Source organism: Scyliorhinus canicula, unplaced genomic scaffold (genome assembly GCF_902713615.1).
Source record: "Scyliorhinus canicula unplaced genomic scaffold, sScyCan1.1, whole genome shotgun sequence".
In the NCBI taxonomy this organism is placed as follows: domain Eukaryota; kingdom Metazoa; phylum Chordata; class Chondrichthyes; order Carcharhiniformes; family Scyliorhinidae; genus Scyliorhinus; species Scyliorhinus canicula.
In genome coordinates, this window is record NW_024056034.1 from 23,638 (window position 1) to 45,404 (window position 21,767).

Genomic DNA, 21,767 nt, shown 5'->3' on the forward strand with positions numbered 1-21,767 from the left:
TTGGAGGAAATAAAACCTTTATTATTTTTATTTTAGTTCAAAATATAACCAATAGATTCTCATTGACATGAATTAACGGTGTCCATCAGAGCGAGGGAAATGTTCACAAAACTGGGTTTACCGCTGGATTTATCAACCGTTCTGTTGATGATCTTCAAGGGGATGGCTTCATGTCCCACCACACAGGAGTAAGAAGCGCCGCTGGCCCACTCCTCCGCTGCAATGGATAACAGGCTGTACATGAAGAAGGAGCTATTGCCGTTCTCCGCCATCACCTCGGTGTTCTTGTAGTTGCCGGGATTCACCGGCTTGTCATTGACGGTCCACTTGACGAAGATCTCTCGGGGGGAGAAACCTCTCACTAAGCAGCTGAGGGAGACGAATCTCTGAGCGGAGACGTCTTCAGCCGAGGGCAGGAGGACAGAGACGGACGGTTCCCGCGGATTGGGATCTGCAGAAAATGTACAATAAATGTCAATAAAATGGGGAATTCCGGAGACAATGGAACCGCGGGTTAGATGTGAGAGAAATGTGTTTTGTGTTGGATTTTAAAGGTTTCCATTTTCCACTTTGGGATCTGTCCGGGTTCCCAGCTCGGAGCAGAGGTGGACACAATCCTTTTCCCTGAGAATTTACGGATATTGGATTTGAAAGTTTCAGAAAGTGTACAGCAGGGAAACAGGCCATTCGGCCCAACTGTTCTGTGCTGGTGTATAAACTCCACACCAGGCTCCTCCCACCTTACCCCAAGAGGATTAGAAAACTGCCAATGTAACACCCTTATTCAAAAGTGAGGGAGTCAAAAACAGGTAACTATAGGCCAGTGACCTTAGTAGCTGAGCATTTAAGCATACAGAGTATAATCAAACAGGGACTGCACGGCTTCGTGAAGGGTAATTCATTCCTGACAAATTTATTGCAATTCTTTGAGATGATAACGAGAAGACTAGAGAGGGGGGGGGGGGGGGGGGGCAATATTTGTAATATACATGAATTTCAAAACTGTTTAATGAATGAGTGTACTATGCCTATGGCTGCAGTTACAAAAATAGAAAGGCAATTGGTGAGGATTACAGAAAATCCACAGAGGGACAGAGACAGCTTAAGTTACTGAGTAAAAACTTGGCAGATAGAATATGAAGTACGAAAATGTGAGGTTAGACACTTTGGGAGGAGGAGGAACATAACGGAATATTATTTAGATGGAGAAAGACTGAAGAAAGCTGAAGTAACGGGGGAATTGGGGGTCCTCGCGCAGAAACCACAAAAAGCAAGTTCTGCAGGTACTATGGAGACAAATTGGATATTGACATTTATTTCAAAGGGAATAGAATATAAACATGGGGAAGTTATGCTCAAACTGCACAAGGCACCAATTAACTACGACCTGATATACTTTGAATAGTTTTGGTGCCCGTATCTAAGGAAGACAGATTGGTTTTGAAGCCAGTCCAGAGAAGGATCACGAGGTTCAACCCGACTATGGAGGGATTTTCTTTTGGGGAGAGATTAAGTAGGATGGGCTGTACTTATTGAAGTTTAGAGGAATAAAGGCGACCTAATTGAGACATGAAAGATTCTCAGGGAGCTTCTTAGGATAGACCCTGATGGTTTTTTTCCCCCCTGTGGGAGCGTCTAGCAGCAGCGTGCATGGTCGCAAAGTGAGGGTTCGCCCATTTCAGACAGAGATGAGAAGGAATTTCCTCTCTCAGAGGGTAGTGAAGCTGTGGAATTATTTATCGCAGGGGGCTGTATATTCTGGGTCGGTCAGTATGTTCAAGGTTGAGGGAGACATATTTTAAATCAGGAAAGGCGTCAAGGGATATGAGGATAAGGTGGGAAAGAGGAGTTGAAGATTATCACAGCAGATCAGTCATGACCTCACTGAAGGCTGGACCGGTGTTGATGGGCCCAATGGCCTCCATCTGCTCCTAAGTCTTGTGGTCTATGGTCTCGCTCCATCTAAACCCAAAATCACTGTTTTCAATTAATTCTTCATTCATCTGCATATCAATTTCCCCTTAAACTCTAAACGCCCAGAGTATTTAGTTAGTGGAATTGCCAATCAGAATGGACCATAAATACACTGAATGCTAAATACTGACCGCTGCACTGACACTAGAAATAGACACAATGACTCACTTATTGCTTCAGTTTCACCGCTCACCTATTTTTTTGTGGATTGAAATTCTTAAAGGAGTTGGCAGGTCCTGATGGCTCGCCACACAGTCAAACACAGCCCCACTCAGCCAGGCTTGTGTCGAGATGTTTAATTTGCTGACCACGCTCTCAGTATCTGCCCCAGGCTGGTCGGCAATCTCTGATTTCAGCGGCTTCTTCGCTTCACTCCAGGACACGTTGACTCCATAAGGAGCATTCGAAATGACGCAGGTTAAGGTTACAGTCGCCTCCAGTAAGACCTGTTCTATTGGTGGTGGCAGTATTGTTACTGAGGCATCAGTGCAATCGGAAGGATCTGTGATTGAAAACATGAAAATTAACCCAAGTTTCAGCTTCACAATCAGGACAGCAGGATTCAGCCTTCACTCTCTAAATGGGAATAAAGCAACTTCGAAATGTCAACCTCTGAAGACCGCCTTTAATCTTCGATATACAAAAGAAAACCAGCGAGTTCTGTGAAATCTATTATAGAATAATAGATCACTACAGTGCAGAAGAGGACCATTCGGCCCATGGAGCCTGCACCGACCCGCGAAAGAGCACTCCCCCACCCTATCCCTGTAGCCTCACAACCCCGCCTAATCTTTGGACATTCAGCGACAATGTAGGATGACCAATTCACCTAACCTGCACGTATTTGCCTGTGGGAAGAAACCAAAGCACCTGGAGGAAACCCGTGCAGAGACGGCGAGAAGGTGTAAACTCCACACAGTCACCTGGCGTCAGTATCGAACCGGGTCCCAGGCACTGTGAGGCATCACTGCTAACCGCTACTGTGAAAGTCGTTTAGCCCCGGTATCATTTTAATGAATCAGCATTGCAGCATTCCCAATGCGATATATAATTCCTGATCTCTGGGACACAGTCTTGAACGCTAATTTATAAATAGGTTGGATGAATTTTTTAACACTTTCCCCCGGAGCTGTTATCAATAAAGGGTTCAACACACCCACTGCCTCTGAAATATAATCAGCTGTTTCGGGATAAAACTGATATCAAGTCCACCTCACTCACTAAATGATTTCAAAGTAGTGGAAACATTCTTTGCTGTTCTGATCAAATCCTGAATGGTGAGCAGCCCTAATGCAGCTTACATCAGAATGAAACACAAACTACATGGCAGTAAATTAGAAGTTGTTCTGTGCTTTGTACTAACTTTAGTAAATTTCTGATTTTGATTAACATCAGAATGCAGGATAATTTATTGTTTCCTCTGTTTGTGTCTCTTACCAGACGCGGTGATGTTGTGACTTTGGGTGACCTCTTGATGAGTGACCTGGCAGGTATAGACCGCTTTGCTGAACCATTCCCCAGCGGAGACTGTCAGCCGACTGCTCGCCGAGAAGTTCCCGTTCACTTCACAGGCGGGAGAGGTGATAATTCCTGAATCCATGGGTTGTCCATTCTTCAGCCACTTCACGGTCAGTGACTTTGGACGGAAATCGTTGATTGAACAGACGATGGTTGCAAATTTCTGTCTTAAGATTTCTTCACTGGAACTCATGGTGAGGAGAACATTTGGAGGGATGCCATTTCCACCTTCAAAAACACAAGTTAACATTTCTTGCAGAAGATCTTGCAACAAATAAAATGATTTATTATGTTTTAACTGTTTTTCTGCAGTCGATATTTTTCGCCAAGAATCAACTATGCAGAGTTTCATAAATGTATCACAAATAACAAAAGTTGTTAATAAAATAATCAAAGCGGTTCTGTTTGTCACAGGTTCTACAATACTTACATGTCATTCCAATGCTCTTGTCTGAGCCGCTGTGCCGAACCTCACAGCTGATTTTGCTGCATCCCCCCTCTGACTCGGTGATGGTTAACTGGCTGCTCAGGGTGTAGGTTCCCTTCTTGTTTCTCACTGACGGGTATTTCTTAACTCCAGTGGTGATCAGCTGCCCATCTTTCTTCCAGGTAAGGCTGGTGATTTCTGGGAAGTAGTCCATCGCTAAACACCCAACGGTTACGGAGCCGTCGGTGTTGTGTTGCTGACAGGAGGAGACCAGTCTGTAGAGAGTGGGCGGAGACGGTGTCGCTGGGAGAGAATGGCCCATTCAACAAGTTAGACTCTGGGATTGTATTTATTTAGCAACCAAACATTTCAAAATTTGACGAGAGTTATGCGTTTATTCCAACATTTTCCTAACAAATGCTACATCCACATTTCAGCTTCTATTAGTTCTATCATTTGAGAACCTCCGTTTGCCACCTCATTAGAAACTCACATCTTTCTCCGTCTCTATCACCTGGCATAAAACAACATTTTGATATAATCAGAATGATGTACATTTCATTGGATTGAAAGCGAAGAGCGGATGATTTTCCCATTATGTCAGCCATGACGTAAAACGAAATGTAATGTCCCATAGTCCCGGAGACTGCCCTCTCCTTTTGAGAGCTAACTGGTGGTGATTTAACCTGAGGGTCACCACATCTCAGGCTAGGGGCAAGGTTGAGAATGGGGGTCTTTCTGAATAACCTCAATTGAAACCGCGCTGTTGGGATCGATCTTCGTCACGACCCAGCCGCCCAGCTAACTGAGCTGTGTACGTCACAGTCCAGCTCACTGAGCTGTGTACGTCACAATCCAGCTAACTGAGCTGTGTACGTCATAATCCAGCTAACTGAGCTGTGTACGTCACAATCCAGCTAACTGAGCTGTGTACGTCACAATCCAGCTGACTGAGTTGTGTACGTCACAATCCATCTAACTGTGCAGTGAACGTCACAATCTAGCTAATTGAGCTGTGTACGTCACAATCCAGCTAACCGAGCTGTGCACGTCACAATCCAGCTACCTGAGCTGTGTACGTCGCAATCCCAGCTAACTGAGCTGTGTACGTCATAATCCAGCTAACTGAGCTGTGTACGTCACAATCCAGCTACCTGAGCTGTGTACGTCACAATCCAGCTGTCTGACCTGTGTACATCACAATCCAGCTGATTGACCTGTGTACATCACAAACCAGCTAACTGAGCTGTCTACGTCACAATCCAGCTAACTGAGCTGGGCACATCACAATCCAGCTAACTGAGCTGTGTACGTCACAATCCAGCTAACTGAGCTGTGTACGTCACAATCCAGCTAACTGAGTTGCGTACGTCATAATCCACCTAACTGAGCTGTGTACGTCACAATCAAATTGTGTTAAATAAGTTGTCTCTTCATTTGTATCTTTGCAGTTTTGGGAAATTCCCTTTGTTCAAACTAACTGATGCCCCCTCCTCTCTCCATCTCACTACCCCCACTCCCCAAACCAGAGAGTAGTGACTTTGCTTGAAAAATACCTTCGCAATGCACCTTTATATAATTACAATAAAACTCTACATTTGAGTAATTGCAACATTCTCTAATTTTCGGATCATGCACATTAACAGCGGGAGGCGGCCATTCGGCCCGTCGAGCCTCCTCCCCCATTCAATAAGATCCTGGCTGTGTGATTGTGGTGTTAACTCCACATTCCGCCTGTCACTGAGACCGGGCTGCCTGCAATCCCCCCGCACCCCGCCCGCGCTCTCTGAGCGTCCCCCATCTCTCTGCGGTTCCCGCTGGATTTCTGCACCTTTAACCTGCTCCCTTCACTTTCTTTTAGATCTCTGCACTTTCTCTCGACTCTGCATTGTTTTTCCTGCTCTTTGTGTATTTGCCCATGTGCACTACACTTTTCCCAGTTCTTTGGGCTTTTCCCGGTTCCTGGCATTTTGTGCGGGTTTTCTGAACTTTTCGCCAGCACTGTGCATTTTACCCCGATTCTTATCGCTTATCCCCACTCCATGGACATTCTTCCGGCTCTCTGCGCCTTCCCCCGGCTCTCTGCACTTTCCCCCGGCTCTCTGCATCTCCCCCCCCCCCCCCCCCCCCCCCCCCCCCCTCTCTACACAAACTCCAGCTCTCTGCTATTTCCCCGGCTCTCTGCTCCTTCCAACTGCTGTCTGCACGTTCCCCCCCCTCCCTACACTTCCCCCGGCTCTCTGCCCTTCCCCGGCTCTCTGCGCATTCCCCCGGCTCTCTGCACCTTCCCCCGGCTCTCTGCACCTTCCCCCAGCTCTCTGCACCTTCCCCTGGGCTCTCCGCTCCTTCCCCCGTCTCTCTGCTCCTTCCCCCGGCTCTCCGACCCTTCCCCCGGCTCTCTGCCCCTTCCCCCGGCTCCCTGCCCCTTCCCTCGGCTCTCTGCACCTTCCCCCGGCTCTCTGCACCTTCCCCCGGCTCTCTGCTCCTTCCCCGGCTCTCTGCCCCTTCCCCCGGCTCTCTGCACCTTCCCCAGGCTCTCTGCTCCATCCTCCGGCTCTCTGCCCCTTCCCCCGGCTCTCTGCCCCTTCCCCCGGCTCCCTGCCCCTTCCCTCGGCTCTCTGCACCTTCCCCCGGCTCTCTGCACCTTCCCCCGGCTCTCTGCCCCTTCCCCCGGCTCTCTGCACCTTCCCCCGGCTCTCTGCTCCATCCCCCGGCTCTCTGCCCCTTCCCCCGGCTCTCTGCTCCTTCCCCCGGCTCTCTGCCCCTTCCCCCGGCTCTCTGCACCTTCCCCCGGCTCTCTGCTCCTTCCCCCGGCTCTCTGCCCCTTCCCCCGGCTCTCTGCACCTTCCCCCGGCTCTCTGCCCCTTCCCCCGGCTCTCTGCCCCTTCCCCCGGCTCTTTGCTCCTTCCCCCGGCTCTCTGCCCCTTCCCCCGGCTCTCTGCACCTTCCCCCGGCTCTCTGCTCCTTCCCCCGGCTCTCTGCCCCTTCCCCCGGCTCTCTGCACATTCCCCCGGCTCTCTGCACCTTCCCGTGGCTCTCTGAACTTCCCCCGGCTCGTCTACCTCCTGCATTACCTGAAATATGTCCGAAATCCTCCCTCCCCCAACCCACACCCCTGAGAGCACCCTGTCCCGTACCCCACGTGGGGACAGCAGAGGGAACCCCTCCACCTGCCGCCTGGCAAACGCCCTCACCTGCATGTACCTAAACATGTTCCCAGGGGGAGCCCAAACTTCCCCTCTAACTCCGGCTCTCTGCCTCACGGTAGCATGGTGGTTAGCATTGGGGCCTCACGGTAGCATGGTGGTTAGCATCAATGCTTCACAGCTCCAGGGTCCCAGGTTCGATTCCCGGCTGGGTCACTGTCTGTGTGGAGTCTGCACGTCCTCCCTGTGTGTGCGTGGGTTTCCTCCGGGTGCTCCGGTTTCCTCCCACAGTCCAAAGATGTGCGGGTTAGGTGGATTGGCCATGCTAAATTGCCCGTAGTGTAAGGTTAATGGGGGGATTGTTGGGTTACGGGTATACGGGTTACGTGGGTTTAAGTGGGGTGATCATTGTTCGGCACAACATCGAGGGCCGAAGGGCCTGTTCTGTGCTGTACTGTTCTATGTTCTATGTTCCCCCAGGCTCGCGAACCACCCGTCCACAAATAGGTCCCTCAACCTCCTAATACCTACCCTGTGCCAGCCCAGAAATCCGCCATCGATGCTCCCTGGAACAAACCGGTGGTTCCCCCGTATCGGGGACTCCATCGAGCCCCCCACCTCGCCCTATGCCGTCTCCATTGCCCCCAAATTTTAAGGGTAGCCGCCTCCACCGGGCTCGTGGCATACCTTGTTGGAGAGAATGGCAATGCCGTTACCAGCGCCTCCAGGCTCGTGTCTACACAGGACGCCATCTCCATCCACTTCCATGCTGCCCCTTCCCCGTCCATTACCCACTTATGTACCACCGCTGCATTGGCAGCCCAATAGTACCCACAGAGGTTGGGCAGCGCCAGCCCCCCCCCCCCCATCCCTGCCGCGCTCCAGGAACACCCTTCTCACCCTCGGAGTCCCATGCGCCCATACAAATCCCGTAATACTCCTGTTAACTCTCCTAAAAAAAGGCCTTTGGGATAAGGATGGGAAGGTACTGGAACAGGAACAAAAACCTCGGGAGCACCGTCACCTTGACGGACTGCACCCTCCCCGCCAGCAACAGTGGTGACATATCCCACCTTTTGAACTCCTCCTCCATTTGCTCCACCAACCTTGTGAGGTTGAGCTTGTGCAGGGCCCCCCAGCTTCCAGACACCGGGACTCCCAGGCACCGGGACTCCCAGGTACCTAAAGCTCCTCCCTGTCTGCTTCAGTGGGAGCCTACCAATCCCCTCCTCCTGATCCCCCGGGTGCACCACGAACAGCTCGCTCTTACCCAGGTTGAGCTTATACCCAGAATAGCCCCCAAATTCGCTGAGAATCCTCATCACCTCTGGCATTCCCCCCACCGGGTCCGCCACATACAGCAACAGGTCGTCCGCATAAAGCGACACTCGATGCTCCTCCCCACCCCACACCAGGCCCCTCCAGTTCCCCGACTCTCAACGCCATGGCCAGGGGCTCAATTGCCAACGCAAAGAGCAAGGGGGACAGGGGACACCCCTGTCCCATCCCCAGTGCAGCCGAAAGTACTCCGACCTCCTCCTATTCATGGCTACACTTGCCATCGGGGCCTCATAAAGCAGTCTCACCCAACGGACAAACCCCTCCACAAACCCAAACCTTTCCAACACCTCCCACAGATACCCCCACTCAACCCCCCTCCAAAGAAAAAATTTAGACACATTTGCATTTACATACAAAACCCCCATCCCTGACCCTCAGTTTGAGTCCAATTTCTCAGCCTGCACAAAGGCCCACGCCTCCTCCGGGGACTCAAAATAATGGTGACAGTCCTTGTAGGTGATGCACAGACGCGCCGGCTGTAACATGCCAAACATCACACTCTGTTTGTGGAGCACCGCCTTTGTCCGATTGTACCCGGCACGCCACTTAGCCACCTCCGCACTCCAGTCCTGGAAGATCTGCACCTTCGTGTTCTCCCACTTGCTGCTCCGCTCCTTCTTGGCCCACCGAAGCACGCACTCCCGGTCAATGAACCGGTGGAACCACACCAGGACCACCCGTGGCGGATCATTCGGCTTGGGCCTCCTGGCCAGTATTCTGTGGGCCCCCTCCAGCTCCAGGGGCACCTGGAAGGACCCAGCCCCCATCAGCGAGTTCAACAAAACAACCACATAGGCCGCCAGGTCCGACCCCTCCTGCCCCTCCGTGAGGCCCAGGATCCGTAAATGTTTCCACCTCGACCGGTTGTCCAGCTCCTCGAACCGCTCCTGCCACTTTTTATGGAGTGCCTCGTGCATCTCCACCTTCCCCGCGAGGGCTGCGGCCTCATCCTCCCTTTCGGAGGCCTGCTGCTGCAGCTCCCAGATTGCGGCCCCCTGGGCTGTCTGAGTCTCCTGCAGCTTACCGGTGGTAGCCTTCAGCGACTCCAGCAACTCCACCTTAAGCTCCTGAAAGCAGCGCTGAAGAGTCTCTTGCTGCTCCTGCGCCCACTGCCTCCAATCCTCGAGGGCTCCGCCGGCCGCCATTTTGTTTCCCTTCCCCCGCTTTTCCAGAGGCGCTGCCACCGCTTTTCTGCTCGCCCCCCTCCTGGTCCGGACCATAGAACCCTGGGGATTTACTGCAGACCCCTTCCCACGTCGGGAATCGTCGATAAAGCACCGTTGGGGGCCCTGAAAAGAGCTCCAAAGTCCGTTTCTAGCGGGAGCTGCCAAACCTGCGGCTTAGCTCCGCATAGCCGCAACCGGAAGTTCTGATGTATGAGTGTTGATGAGTGGCAGATCAGGGATGACTGACTGAGTGAGGGTAAGTATGTCACCGAGGACGAATGAGTCAGGCTCTCTCACTGGGTGAGTGACGCTGGGTGAGTGAGTCAAGGGGTCGACTGCTGGTGAGTGAATGGAGTGGGTGAATGAATGAGGGGGAGTCAGTGAACGTGGGTGAGTGCGGGTGAATGAGGGACAGTGAATGAGTGAGGGTGATTGAGGGAGGATGATTGAGTGAGTACAGGTCAGTGAGGATGTATGAGAGTGTCCAAGTGAGCGAGGTGCATCATTGAGAATTAGCTGGTGATCTTGGGTGAGTGAGGGCGTGTGAGTGGCGGAGAATAAGTGTGGGTGGGTGAGCGAGGGTGGGTGTGTGATGGTGGTTGAGTGACTGAGGGGATGGCTGTGGGTGGATGAGGATGTGTGAGTGAATGTGTTTGGGTGTGTCAGTGAGGGTGAATTTGGGTGGTGAATGAGAGTGAGTGTGTGTCAGTGAGAGTGAGTGAGGGTGGGGGAGTGAATGAGGGTGAGTGATAGTGGGTGATAGAGAGTGGGTGCGTCCGGAGAGGGTGACTGAATAAGGGTGAATGAGGGAATGTGGGTGAGTGAGGAATGGTAAGGAATGCATATGAAAGAGTCCGGGTGCGAGTCTTTGTAAGTGAAGGTAAATGAGTGAGGCTGGGTGAGTAAGTATGAATGAGTCAGGGTGGATGTGTGAGAGGGGATTAGAGAGCGATGGTGGGTTGGAGGGTGAGTGAGTGAGTGTGGGCGAGTTAGGGTGGGTGATGGTATTTGAGTGAGGGGGAGAGTGAATGTGTCAGTGAGGGTGGGTTACTGATTGAGGGTGTGTGAGGGTGTGTGAGTGAGGGTGTGTGAGGCTGGGTGAGTGAGTGTGGGTGGGTTACTGAGTGAGGGTGAGAGCCTGAATGTGGGCGGGTGAGTGAGGGTGTGTGAGGGTTTGGGAGTGAGTTTGGGTGGTTTACTGAATGAGGATTAGTGAGGGTGGGGGTGAGTGTGGGTGGGTTACTGAGTGAGGGTGAGAGCCTGAATGAGGGTGGGTGAGGATGAGTGAGGATGGGTGGGTGTTTGAGAATGAGTGAGTGAGAGTGTGAGTGAGGGTGAACGAGTTAGGTTAGGCATGAAAGGGTGAGTCAGTGAGGGTGAGTAGTGCTGAATGAAGGTGGGTGAGTGTGTCAGGGAGGGTGGTTGAGTGAGGGTGTGAGAGTGAGGGTAGGTGAGTGAGAGTGTGTCAGGGAGGGTGGGTGAGTGAGAGTGTGTCAGGGAGGGTGGGTGAGTGAGAGTGTGTCAGGGAGGGTGGGTGAGTGAGAGTGTGTCAGGGAGGGTGAGTGAGTGAGGGTGGGTGAGTGAGAGTGTGTCGGGAGGGTGGATGAGTGTGTGTGTGTCAGGGAGGGTGGGTGAGTGTGTGTGTCAGGGAGGGTGGGTGAGTGAGAGTGTGTCAGGGAGCGTGGGTGAGTGAGAGTGTGTCAGGGAGGGTGGGTGAGTGAGAGTGTGTCAGGGAGTGTGGGTGAGTGAGAATGTGTCAGGGAGGGTGGGTGAGTGTGTGTCAGGGAGGGTGGGTGAGTGAGAGTGTGTCAGGGAGGGTGGGTGAGTGAGAGTGTGTCAGGGAGGGTGGGTGAGTGTGTGTGTGTCGGGGGGTGAGTGAGTGAGAGTGTGTCAGGGAGGGTGGGTGAGTGAGAGTGTGTCAGGGAATGTGGGTGAGTGAGAATGTGTCAGGGAGGGTGGGTGAGTGTGTGTCAGGGAGGGTGGGTGAGTGAGAGTGTGTCAGGGAGGGTGGGTGAGTGTGTGTGTGTCGGGGGGTGAGTGAGTGAGAGTGTGTCAGGGAGGGTGGGTGAGTGATAGTGTGTCAGTGAGGGTGGGTGAGTGAGAGTGGGTGAGTGAGGGTGGGTGAGTGAGGGTGGGAGAGTGAGGGTGAGTGAATGAGGGTGGGTAAGAAAGGTGTATCATTGAGGATGGGTGAGTGAGGATCAGTGAGTGATGGTGGGTATGGTGAGTGAGTGAGGGTACGTGAATGAGTGAAGATAGGTGAGTGAGGGCGAGTGAGTGAGTGAGTGAGTGATCGTGGGTGAGTGATCATTCCCAGGAACTCCCAGCCCATTAGGACGATGTTTCTCTGGATGATTTTCCGCTCAGGCTCAGCTTCCTGTTGCCTGTTGTCCACAGCCGAGCTGGGGGCTCCTCCATTCGGCTCCCCACCCCCTCCTCTTCCTCTCCATCCATCCTGTCCTGATTCTCCACATTGATCAGCTTTCAGTAACACCGGCTGTGTACAGTCAGACAGCGGTGTAGATCACTGGGCAGCTGCTTTAATACTGTCAGTAACACCGGCTGTGTACAGTCAGACAGCAGTGTAGATCACTGGGCAGCTGCTTTAATACTGTCAGTAACACCGGCTGTGTACAGTCAGACAGCAGTGTAGATCACTGGGCAGCTGCTTTAATACTTTCAGTAACACCGGCTGTGTACAGTCAGACAGCAGTGTAGATCACTGACAGCTGCTTTAATACTGTCAGTAACACCGGCTGTGTACAGTCAGACAGCAGTGTAGATCACTGGACAGCTGCTTTAATACTGTCAGTAACACTGGCTGTGTACAGTCAGACAGCAGTGTAGATCACTGGGCAGCTACTTTAATACTTTCAGTAACACCGGCTGTGTGCAGTCAGACAGCAGTGTAGATCACTGGGAAGCTGCTTTAATGCCGATGTAATTTCATTTTTCACAAAACAATTCAGAAGTGGAACAATGAACATTTCTGCAACTTAATGAATTTTCATTTTGCAAATGGGAATTTTTAGCCCGTAAAATTATTGTAATATTGTGTCAGAGAGAGTGTGTTGTATTTCTTCATTCTTGTGATGTAGACGTCTCTGGCTAGGCCAGCATTTATTTCCCATTCCTCATTGCACTTGACAAGGTGGTGGTGAGCTTCCTTCATCAACCACTCAGTCCATCTGGTGTGTCGGGGGCAGTTACAGGATGTTGAACCAGCGAAATTAAAGGAATGGTGTTGAGTGACCTGGGGTAGAACTTCCAGTTGGTGTGTCTGCTGTCCTTGTCCACATTGTAATGTCATGGGTTTCGAAGGTATTGTCTAAGGAGTCTTCATGAGCTTCTGCAGCGGATCTTCAGATGGTAGACAAGCTTTGGGGAGTCAGGAGTTGAGTTTTACACCGCAGGATTCCTCACCTCTGATCAGTTCTTCTGGCCACAAATTGTATGTGGCTCATCCAGATCACTTTCAGGTCCATGTTAATCCCTCGCATGTTGATGGTGGGGGATTTAATGATGAATGTCAAGAGGTGATCATAAGATCCATTCTTGCTGGGGTGACCATTTCCTTCAAGTGTGTGACGTGATTGTTACTGACCACTTGTTAGCCGAAGCCTGGACATAGCCCCCATCTTGTTTTATTTGCAGATAAACCTCTTCAGTATCTGCACAGTTAATAATGGTGCTGAACAAGCTGCAATCATCAGAGAACAACCCCACTTCTGACTTTATGATTTAAAGAAGGTCATTGGCGAATAAACTGAAAAGACAATGCTCTGAGGAACATTTGCAGTGATGTCCTGGAATTGAGATGATTGACCTCCAGCAGCGGAAACCATCTGCCTTGGTGCTGGTTATGACTCCAACCAGCAGAGATTGTTCTCCTGATTCCCATCGATTCATTTTTGTTTGGGTTGCTTGACGCCACACTCGTTCAAATGCTAACTTGATGCCAAAGTCAGTCATTTTCAACTGTGTGTCGAAGAATGCGTGTGAGAGAGTGCGAGTGTGTGGCTGCATACGTATGTGCAAACATGCGTGTGAATGTGTGTCTTTCTGCGAGAGATCGATCAAGACAGTGTGTTTGAGAGAGTGCATGCGTGAGTGTGCAAGAGGGCATGTGTTTGAGAGAGCATGTGTTTGAGAGAGCATGTGTGTGAGAGACTGTGTGTGTGAGAGATCATGTGTGTGAGAGAGCATGTGTGGCAGAACACGTACGTGTGAGACAGTGTTTGTTTGATAGGGCGTATGTGTGAGAAAGCCTATGTGCAGAAGCATGCAAGGATGTGTGTGAGAGAGCATGCATGTGAGCGAGCATGTGTAGTGGAGCACGTGTGTGTGAGAGAGTGTATGTGCGAGAGATTACATGTATGAGCGAGCATGTGTGGCACAGCATGTATGTGTGAGAGTGTGTGTGGTTGAGCACGTGTGTGTGAGAGAGTATGTGTGGTAGAGCATATATAAGTGAGAGAGAGAGTGTGTGTGAGGGAGCGTGTGTGTAAGAGAATAAGGATGTGAGAGAGCGTGTGTGCACGAGAGCATGTGTGTGAAAGAATGTGTTAGAAAGCCTGTATGCGAGAGAGCATGAGTGAGAGAGAATATGTATGAGAGAGCATGTGTGCAAGAAGACATGTGTGTGTGAGAGACCATATGTATGAGAGAGAGCATGTGTATGAGAGAGCATCTGTGCGAGAGAGCATGAGGGCAAAAAAACACGTGTGTGTGAGAGACCATATGTATGAGAGAGCGTGTGCATCAGAGAGCATGTGTATGACAGAGCATGTGTGTGAGAGAGCATGTGTGTAAGAGAGTGTGTGTGAGAGAGGGTATGTGTGAAAGAGCATGTGTGCAAGACACAGTGTGTGCAAGTGAGCCTGTGTGTGTGAGAGCGTGAGTACGAGAGAGTGCATGTGTGAGAGTGTGAGTGTGAGAAAGCACATGTGAGAGGGAGCATGTGTGTGAGAGTGTGGGAGAGAGCGTGTGTGAGAGCTTGTGTGCGAGGGAGCATGTGTGCAAAAGAGCATGTGTGTGAGTGAACATGTGGGTGAGGGAGCATGTGTGCAAGAGAGCATCTATGTGAGAAAGCATGGTGTGCAAGAGACTGTGTATGAGAGCACGGGTGTGTGGGAGAGTGTGTGTGTGAGAGAGCGTGTATGAGAGAGCGTGTGTATGAGAGAGCGTGTGTATGAGAGAGCGTGCGTATGAGGGAGCATGTGTGCAAGAGAGAATTTATGCGAGAGAGTGTGTGTAAGAGTTTGTGCATTTGAGTGAGATTGGTAATGTGTTTAAGAGAGAGTGTGTGTGAGGGACAGCCTGTGAGAGAGGGAGATTGCGTGTATGAAAGAGAATAATAATGTGCCTCTGTGTGTGTTTGTAAGAGAGTGTGAGACATATATGCTATTTTTGTGAGTGAGATTGTTTGTGTGATAGTGCATGTGAAACAGTGTGCAGGTGTGTTTGGGAGATTGCATGTGAGAAAGAATGTGAGAGTGTCTGAGAGTGAATGGATTTGAGAGAGAATGAGTGTTTGGAAGAGAAATAGAGAGGGAGATAATGCGCCTATTGTGAGAGAGAGTGGGTGACAGAGTGTTCGTGTGTCAGAGATAGTTGGAGAGAGAGAAAGATAGCGAGGGCATGGAAGAGAATGGGCGTGTGAGGCTGTGTGTGTGACTGTGAGCGAGTGTATGTGTGAGAGATAGAGGGCGGGATTTTCCATAAACTGACATGGAAATTGGGAAATATGATTTGGCGGAAAATAGCTTCCCATACCAAAATCAGGAGAGGCCCAGATTTGACGCCAAATCCGATTCTCCAATATCTTGAAATTGGCGTCAATACGTTTCACTCCACACATACAGTGCGCACAATTTGCATAATCATTAGCGGGCCCAGCCCGTATCTCCAGGGTCATCACGGTTCTCCGCCTCCAATTAGCCGCGTTCCCGATGGCGTGGTTCATTTGCGCTTTGAAAAATCGTGAAATTGGCGTGGTGGTTGCTGAGGAAGGGAGAGGGTGTCCGGAAGGTGTCCAACATCGCCTTAGTTTGCAGACAATTGTGCCGCTGGCTAGGGAGCTTCAGCCAGGGCCGGTGGGGGGGGGGGGGGGGGGGGGGGAATAGGGAGAGTGACCAGGAGGTGGACTCTGGGGATGGCGGGTGTGGGGGGGGGGGGGGGGGGTGGACAAACATGGTACACCATTGCCGCAGCCGGCAAGGCAGCCATGCAGCTGCGCACACCACCAACAGCCCTTTTGAAGCTAGTGCCCTCTGGCCCCAGCCGACTGGCTGTATGGGTGCGCTCCAGCACAACCAGTGCCATCTTGTTGGCTGGGATATGTGTGGCTGGGGACTGTAATGTGTATGTGTGGCTGCAGCTTGTCAGCCTCCAGAGTGTCGGACCCGCGTATCCTGCACCATTTTTCAGTGGAATTGAGTGTGTTCCATTCTCGCCCCTCAACGGTAGCGGAAGCAGTCCAGGTGTGGCGTCGGTTTTTCTGTTGTAAAAGTCCACGGATTCTAAGTTGGCGTCAGCACTTTTTGTAGTTTAATGTCCGTAACATAGGTCAGTGATTGAAATAAATTTAAAAAACAGGAAACATTCACATCGAAAGACGATTACCTGACTTGATCTAATTTCTTAATTAAATATAATCAACAAAATGCTCCACCTGACATACCGCATCGACATGAGTAAAGAAATGCATTGTAATCTCAATTCATTTTCCATACAATTAAACATTCTCCATACACTTTGATATTGCGCGCCAGTGTGTCACTCTGTTGCAGGAGGTCATTTATGTTGAATCAGTTAGTACTAATATTGCATTGCAAGTTATTGTTAATGTTAATTAATTGCCTTGTTAGCTGATTTGTACTACAATATAAATCATACCAAAATGTTTCTCGATAGTTCAAATCCTGCTCCTGCTTGAATCTTTATTAAATAATTTGGGTTTAATTAAATCTTTGGCAATGGTAAACAATAAAATTAAAATAACCGGATGGAAACCTTCAGACATGTACAATATACCATCTGTTTGATAAAACCGCACTCCCGAATTGATAAACTGTCATAACTCGAAACTACATATATACACAGGTAAAGACCCTGGCAGTTTGAGATCAATAAAAGTGCTTCCTAGATTTAAAAAATCAGATAATCCCTGTAATTTAATTGTTAAAAATATTGTTTGAAGAAAGGAGATCCAATTTAATCAGTGTGAAACAGAGTGAAAACACTTCATTCAGATCCAACACAACACGGCAACATAATGAGCAAATTAAGGAGAAATGTTCTTGCTGAATTTAATAATTCAGAAGAAATAAGGTTGAGGCTCAGATATAACCTATTCTCCTCATGTGTCATTTATTTTTCTGTAATTCTACACTGTACAGCACAGCAATGCAAGACAGGGTGTTATTGTTTTGTCGCAAAGCTAATATTCTCCTTTTGTAATTAAATTAATCTCTTTGAATTTCAAGCATTTACTTGTCAACCTCCAGCCCTGTGCAGTTTGAACGTTCCTACAATTCAAATTAAATCGTATGAACAATTTCTTCACTGTCAGCAACTTCCAGATCGCAGAAAACTGTTTATGATTAGATTATTGACAATTATCTCACTATCCAACTTCAAATGACATTGAAGGAATCATATTATTGCAGCTGCACAGAAAGAATATAATAACCGGATACACAAATTGTCAAACTGCAATGTTAAACTCCTATTTAAGTAACTGCAAACGTAATCATGGAAATAAAAAATAATTCAAAATCTCTTGTGTAATTGAACAGTGCTGTAGAATCAGTATATTATTATTAAAACAGTTTCAGACACAATCACTGAATATTTCCAGCCCAGAGACTTTTCCAGTGATGTCAATGGGCAGCAGAATTGTGGAAGGCGATTGATGACATTAATATGACAACATCTATGGATAATATTACCGCATTATAATTGTTCAAATTATATTAATTTTACTTTCCAATTTGAAAAATTGTTGAAGTGGGCTGGAAATATTCAGTGATTGTGTCTGAAACTGTTTTAATAATAATATACTAATTCTACAGCACTGTTCAGTTACACGATAGTTTAATCTGAAATCACCAGTTAACATTTTAAAAAAGCCCTAATATATCTGTAATTTGTTTCTTTATTTCCGAAACCTGCCTATTTGTTCACTCCAATCGTGTTTCAAAGAGATTCAAACAGGTAGACCGTTTCCATTGAACCAGAAAACCTGTAACCTCTCAGTGTCACCGAGTTTAAACAATGCAGAAACAATACAGAAACGCCAAACCGCTTCACAAATTGTACCTATTCAAAGTCACGCAGCCAAATCTTCTCAGCAAGACAACAACAAAATTCATCACTGAGGGACTGAAACCCATTTCCGAGAGAAGCAGATCAATTCTACACTTAACAGAATCAAGCTTAACATTTCAAAACCATCTCAGTATCAAATCCAGTAAACCAGCTCACCACCAAATGTATGAATTATCAAACTAAATAGAAATATACAATGACAGCAATGCCATTGTGAGGAGGGATAGGTCCAAAAAAAATATTGAAACTTTACCACATTTTATTCATATTTTCAACATAGTCCAAACATATTTAAACACTTAAATGTTTGCAGTAGATGATAAAAGCTGCAACCATCAATCCCACCGAGAGCAAACATTGCAGAAAATCCAGGCTGTTATTGCAGAAATAACTTACATTCGAAAGGGTGCCTTGAACCATGGCTACGTTTAATCTACAATCATGCCTGTTTTCTGCCTCCAATCATGTGTCAAGTAGTTCCAAACACGTATATTGTTTTCATTCAATTACAAAACATGTAACCAGTCGGTATCACCGAGTTTAAACAATGCAGAAACGCCAAACTGTTTCACACATTTACCTTATTCAATGTCACCCAGATACAATGTATCGAGCAGAAAAATACCACATCACATCACCAAGGGACTGAAACTTGCTTCATGGAGAAGCAGCTCAATTCAAAAGACAATTTCAACAGAACCAAACATAACATTTCAAGCAAATCTCAATCTCGAAGCCACCAAATCCGCTTGTCATCAAATGAATGAATAATTAAACAAAAATATAGAAGAATATCATCAGCAGTGTGAATAAGCGGAGCATGTTCAATAAATTAACACAGAAACTTTAGAATATTTTATTAATATTGGGTTCAATTCCTAACACATGTGCAGGAGGTGGTAAAACTTGCAACCACCAAATGTCACCGAGATTTTTAAAAAGAATTAGTGCCCGATAATTTTTTTCCAATTAAGGGACAATTTAGCATGGCCAATTCACCTAACCTGAAAAGTCGCCGACATTAAACATTGCAGAAACGCCAAACTGTTTAACAGGTGTTCGATATTTAAAGTAACCCAACCACACAGTATCCTCAGGAAATAAACACCAAATCACAATAGCCAGGGACTAAATCCCTCATCAGCACCTTTGTGTCAAGAGGCAGAGTAATTCTCGAACCCTTTTCAGCAGAATCACGTGAAACATTACAACAAAATCTCAATACAGAATCCAGCAAACCCGCAATTCAGTGAACGAATGAATTGTTAAAATAGATCAAAATAGAAAACAACGACTGAAATAAAACAGCATGAAATAATTGCACGGTTCTTACCTGCAGTCACCGTCACCATGGTGCCTTGTCCCCAGTTGTCGAAGTAGTCACAGTGTCACATTCCCTGGGCAGCTCCATACAATAACCGCACCTGCACAAAATAGACAGAAATCCACCATTGTTTTAAATATTCACAAACCAACGGCAAAGTAAAGTCACAATTAATTTTCATTAATTTATAATTGTATTTGTGGATTTCGCTTGCTGCTCAGAAATGACCCTAATGTTTATATTTCAGAGTAACACATGGGCATGTTACTGAAAACGCGAACGGATTTCGTGAATAATTATCAGTGTTCCTAAATTATTTCTCGTTATTTGGGCAGTGATGAACATAAATAATACTTCATTGTGAATAAAGTTGGATTGTAAAAGCGAGCACTGAGCCAGCCTCAGTTAATTCGTGCTGAGGGGCTTTTTGTATTGACAGTAACTGCTGTGCCCCAGTTATCACAGTGAGACACAGCGTGTCAAATACTGCGGCAGACTGTTAACTGTAAAATACAGAGATTTAATTTCACTGCTCTCCCAAAAAACTAACTGTCTCTTCCAAGAGCGAATCTATTTCAGCGTGTCCTGGTCATTACATTTATAAAGAGGATCGGAACACTTTTAAACCCTCTGTGCACATTTAGCGTGTCGGTCAACAGAGATAAAGTGGAAGATTTTAATACCTTTTTGTAAACTAATATTGTGTTTTATTTAAGCCTCATTTAAGTTGGCAATCCTGCTGTGACGCTGATCACCAATTTGAACAAACTCTATCACTGAGGTTTTTGTATGAGGATGTCGCTGTGCACAGCACTGTGACCCACTGTAGTCACAGTGACAGACAACCGCACAAAAACTGCACTCACTCTCTGTTCAGTCCTGCCGCTCAATATTCACTTCAAATACAAGTTTACTTCTGATCTAATTTACAATTTAGACAGCAGTTTATCAAACCCAATGTACAGAGACTTTCTCCAAGTATCAGAAATAATAAAACGCCGGTTATATCCAGGTCTGTCATTGCTGAAACTGTGAACAGTAAATATAAACAGACAAAAGCTCATCCTATTAGATCGATTGGTTTGTTAGGTTTTATTGTTTAATTTTATCTGTGTTAGTTATGTAAGAAGCAGCTTGTGTTTTGACTCTGATCACTGACATTAATATTACATTTGAATCAAGTGCTGACCTTCAGGTTAAGCTGCAAGTTGCTGAATTCCATCTCGAGCTGTTCTTGTGCGGGTCCAGCCCTGGTTCCTCTCGCTGTGGTATCTTGCACAGTAATAGATGGCGGTGTCTTCGGTCTTCAGGTTCGTCATGGCCAAAGAGAAGATGTTGTTTGAAGTGTCTTTGGACGGAGTAAATCGATTCTGAATTCCTGGGGCGTAGTAGTTGCTGGATGACCCATAATACTGAAGCAGCCACTCCAGCCCCTGTCCGGGAACCTGTCGGACCCACTGCATGTAAGCGGTGCTGAGATCGAAGCCGCTGGTTTTACAGGTCAGTGTCAGGGAGCCTCCGGGACGCCCGGTCTCTGCCTCTGGCTGAGTCAACACAACATCCGACTGGACACCTGTAAAAATATATCAAAAAGCCCGAGGATTAATGCTGGTGAAATGATTGGTGACTCTGGGAACATTCCAGAGAGAGACTAACACTGAGACAGTAACAGTGAGAGACTTGGACAATAAAAACTACTCACGGGATAAGAAAGTCAGCAACAAACTGAGAGAAATGGCCCACCTCATCCTTCTGGTCATTTGGGGGAAATGGTTGTGTCAGGAACTCAGTGAACAAACCAGCTCCCGGACTGTTGGATTCGGGTCCCAGTGAGCGGCATTTAAATACCCGGCAGAAGGGGGCGGCTTTCCAGGCGCCGCCTGTTGATTCCCTGGTGGAGGCGGCGACTGGATCCACGTCCCACCTTCCACACCCCCAACAGAATGGACCCATAGATTTATATAGATTATTATTTAAAACAAACATTAGATCGGTATCGGTATATTTGTTTGGAGAAATGGATTAATTGTAATGTCTCTCCTCACCCGAATGGAGAATTATATTTCAGCATCTCTAAGTAAAATCTAATTTCATTAAATATATTAAGTCTCATTATTTCTGCACTCCAATATAAAAGGATGAACATAAACAGATTAAATTACATTATCAGGGAATAAATCGTCTGTCTGTCTGATTTGCAACACTCTCGGTTTCTATCCCATTACAACAATAAAGTATAATTTATCTGACGAAATGTAACTAAATGAGGGAATGAATGACGTGATTACATTTGCAGTGCGGATGGCTATCATTGTTCAATGTGGGCCTGTCGACAAGAAGAAACTCTAACATTGCACAATGTCTCTCTTTACATTTCTGGAACTACCTCTGAGCCTCAGACAGTCCTGTGAACATTAGCGGTAAAAGAAGCCGCTTGCCTGATAATTCAGCAATGAGTTGACAGCGAAACATAAAATTCACACCAGCTTTTGACAGAGAAGTTAATGAATCAGAACGGACGCGGCGATCAGCAAAGTTAT

General features: G+C 47.8%; 1 gene segment (V, D, J or C); it reads right to left on the reverse strand.

Annotated features, from left to right (window-relative positions):
- On the reverse strand, positions 1 to 20,990 carry LOC119961723. The segment is given in 7 exon segments: positions 1 to 451; positions 2,168 to 2,476; positions 3,412 to 3,720; positions 3,923 to 4,222; positions 19,237 to 19,283; positions 20,491 to 20,800; positions 20,930 to 20,990. Coding segments are annotated over 7 exon segments (1,725 nt in total).
- Positions 20,991 to 21,767: the final 777 nt, after the last annotated feature.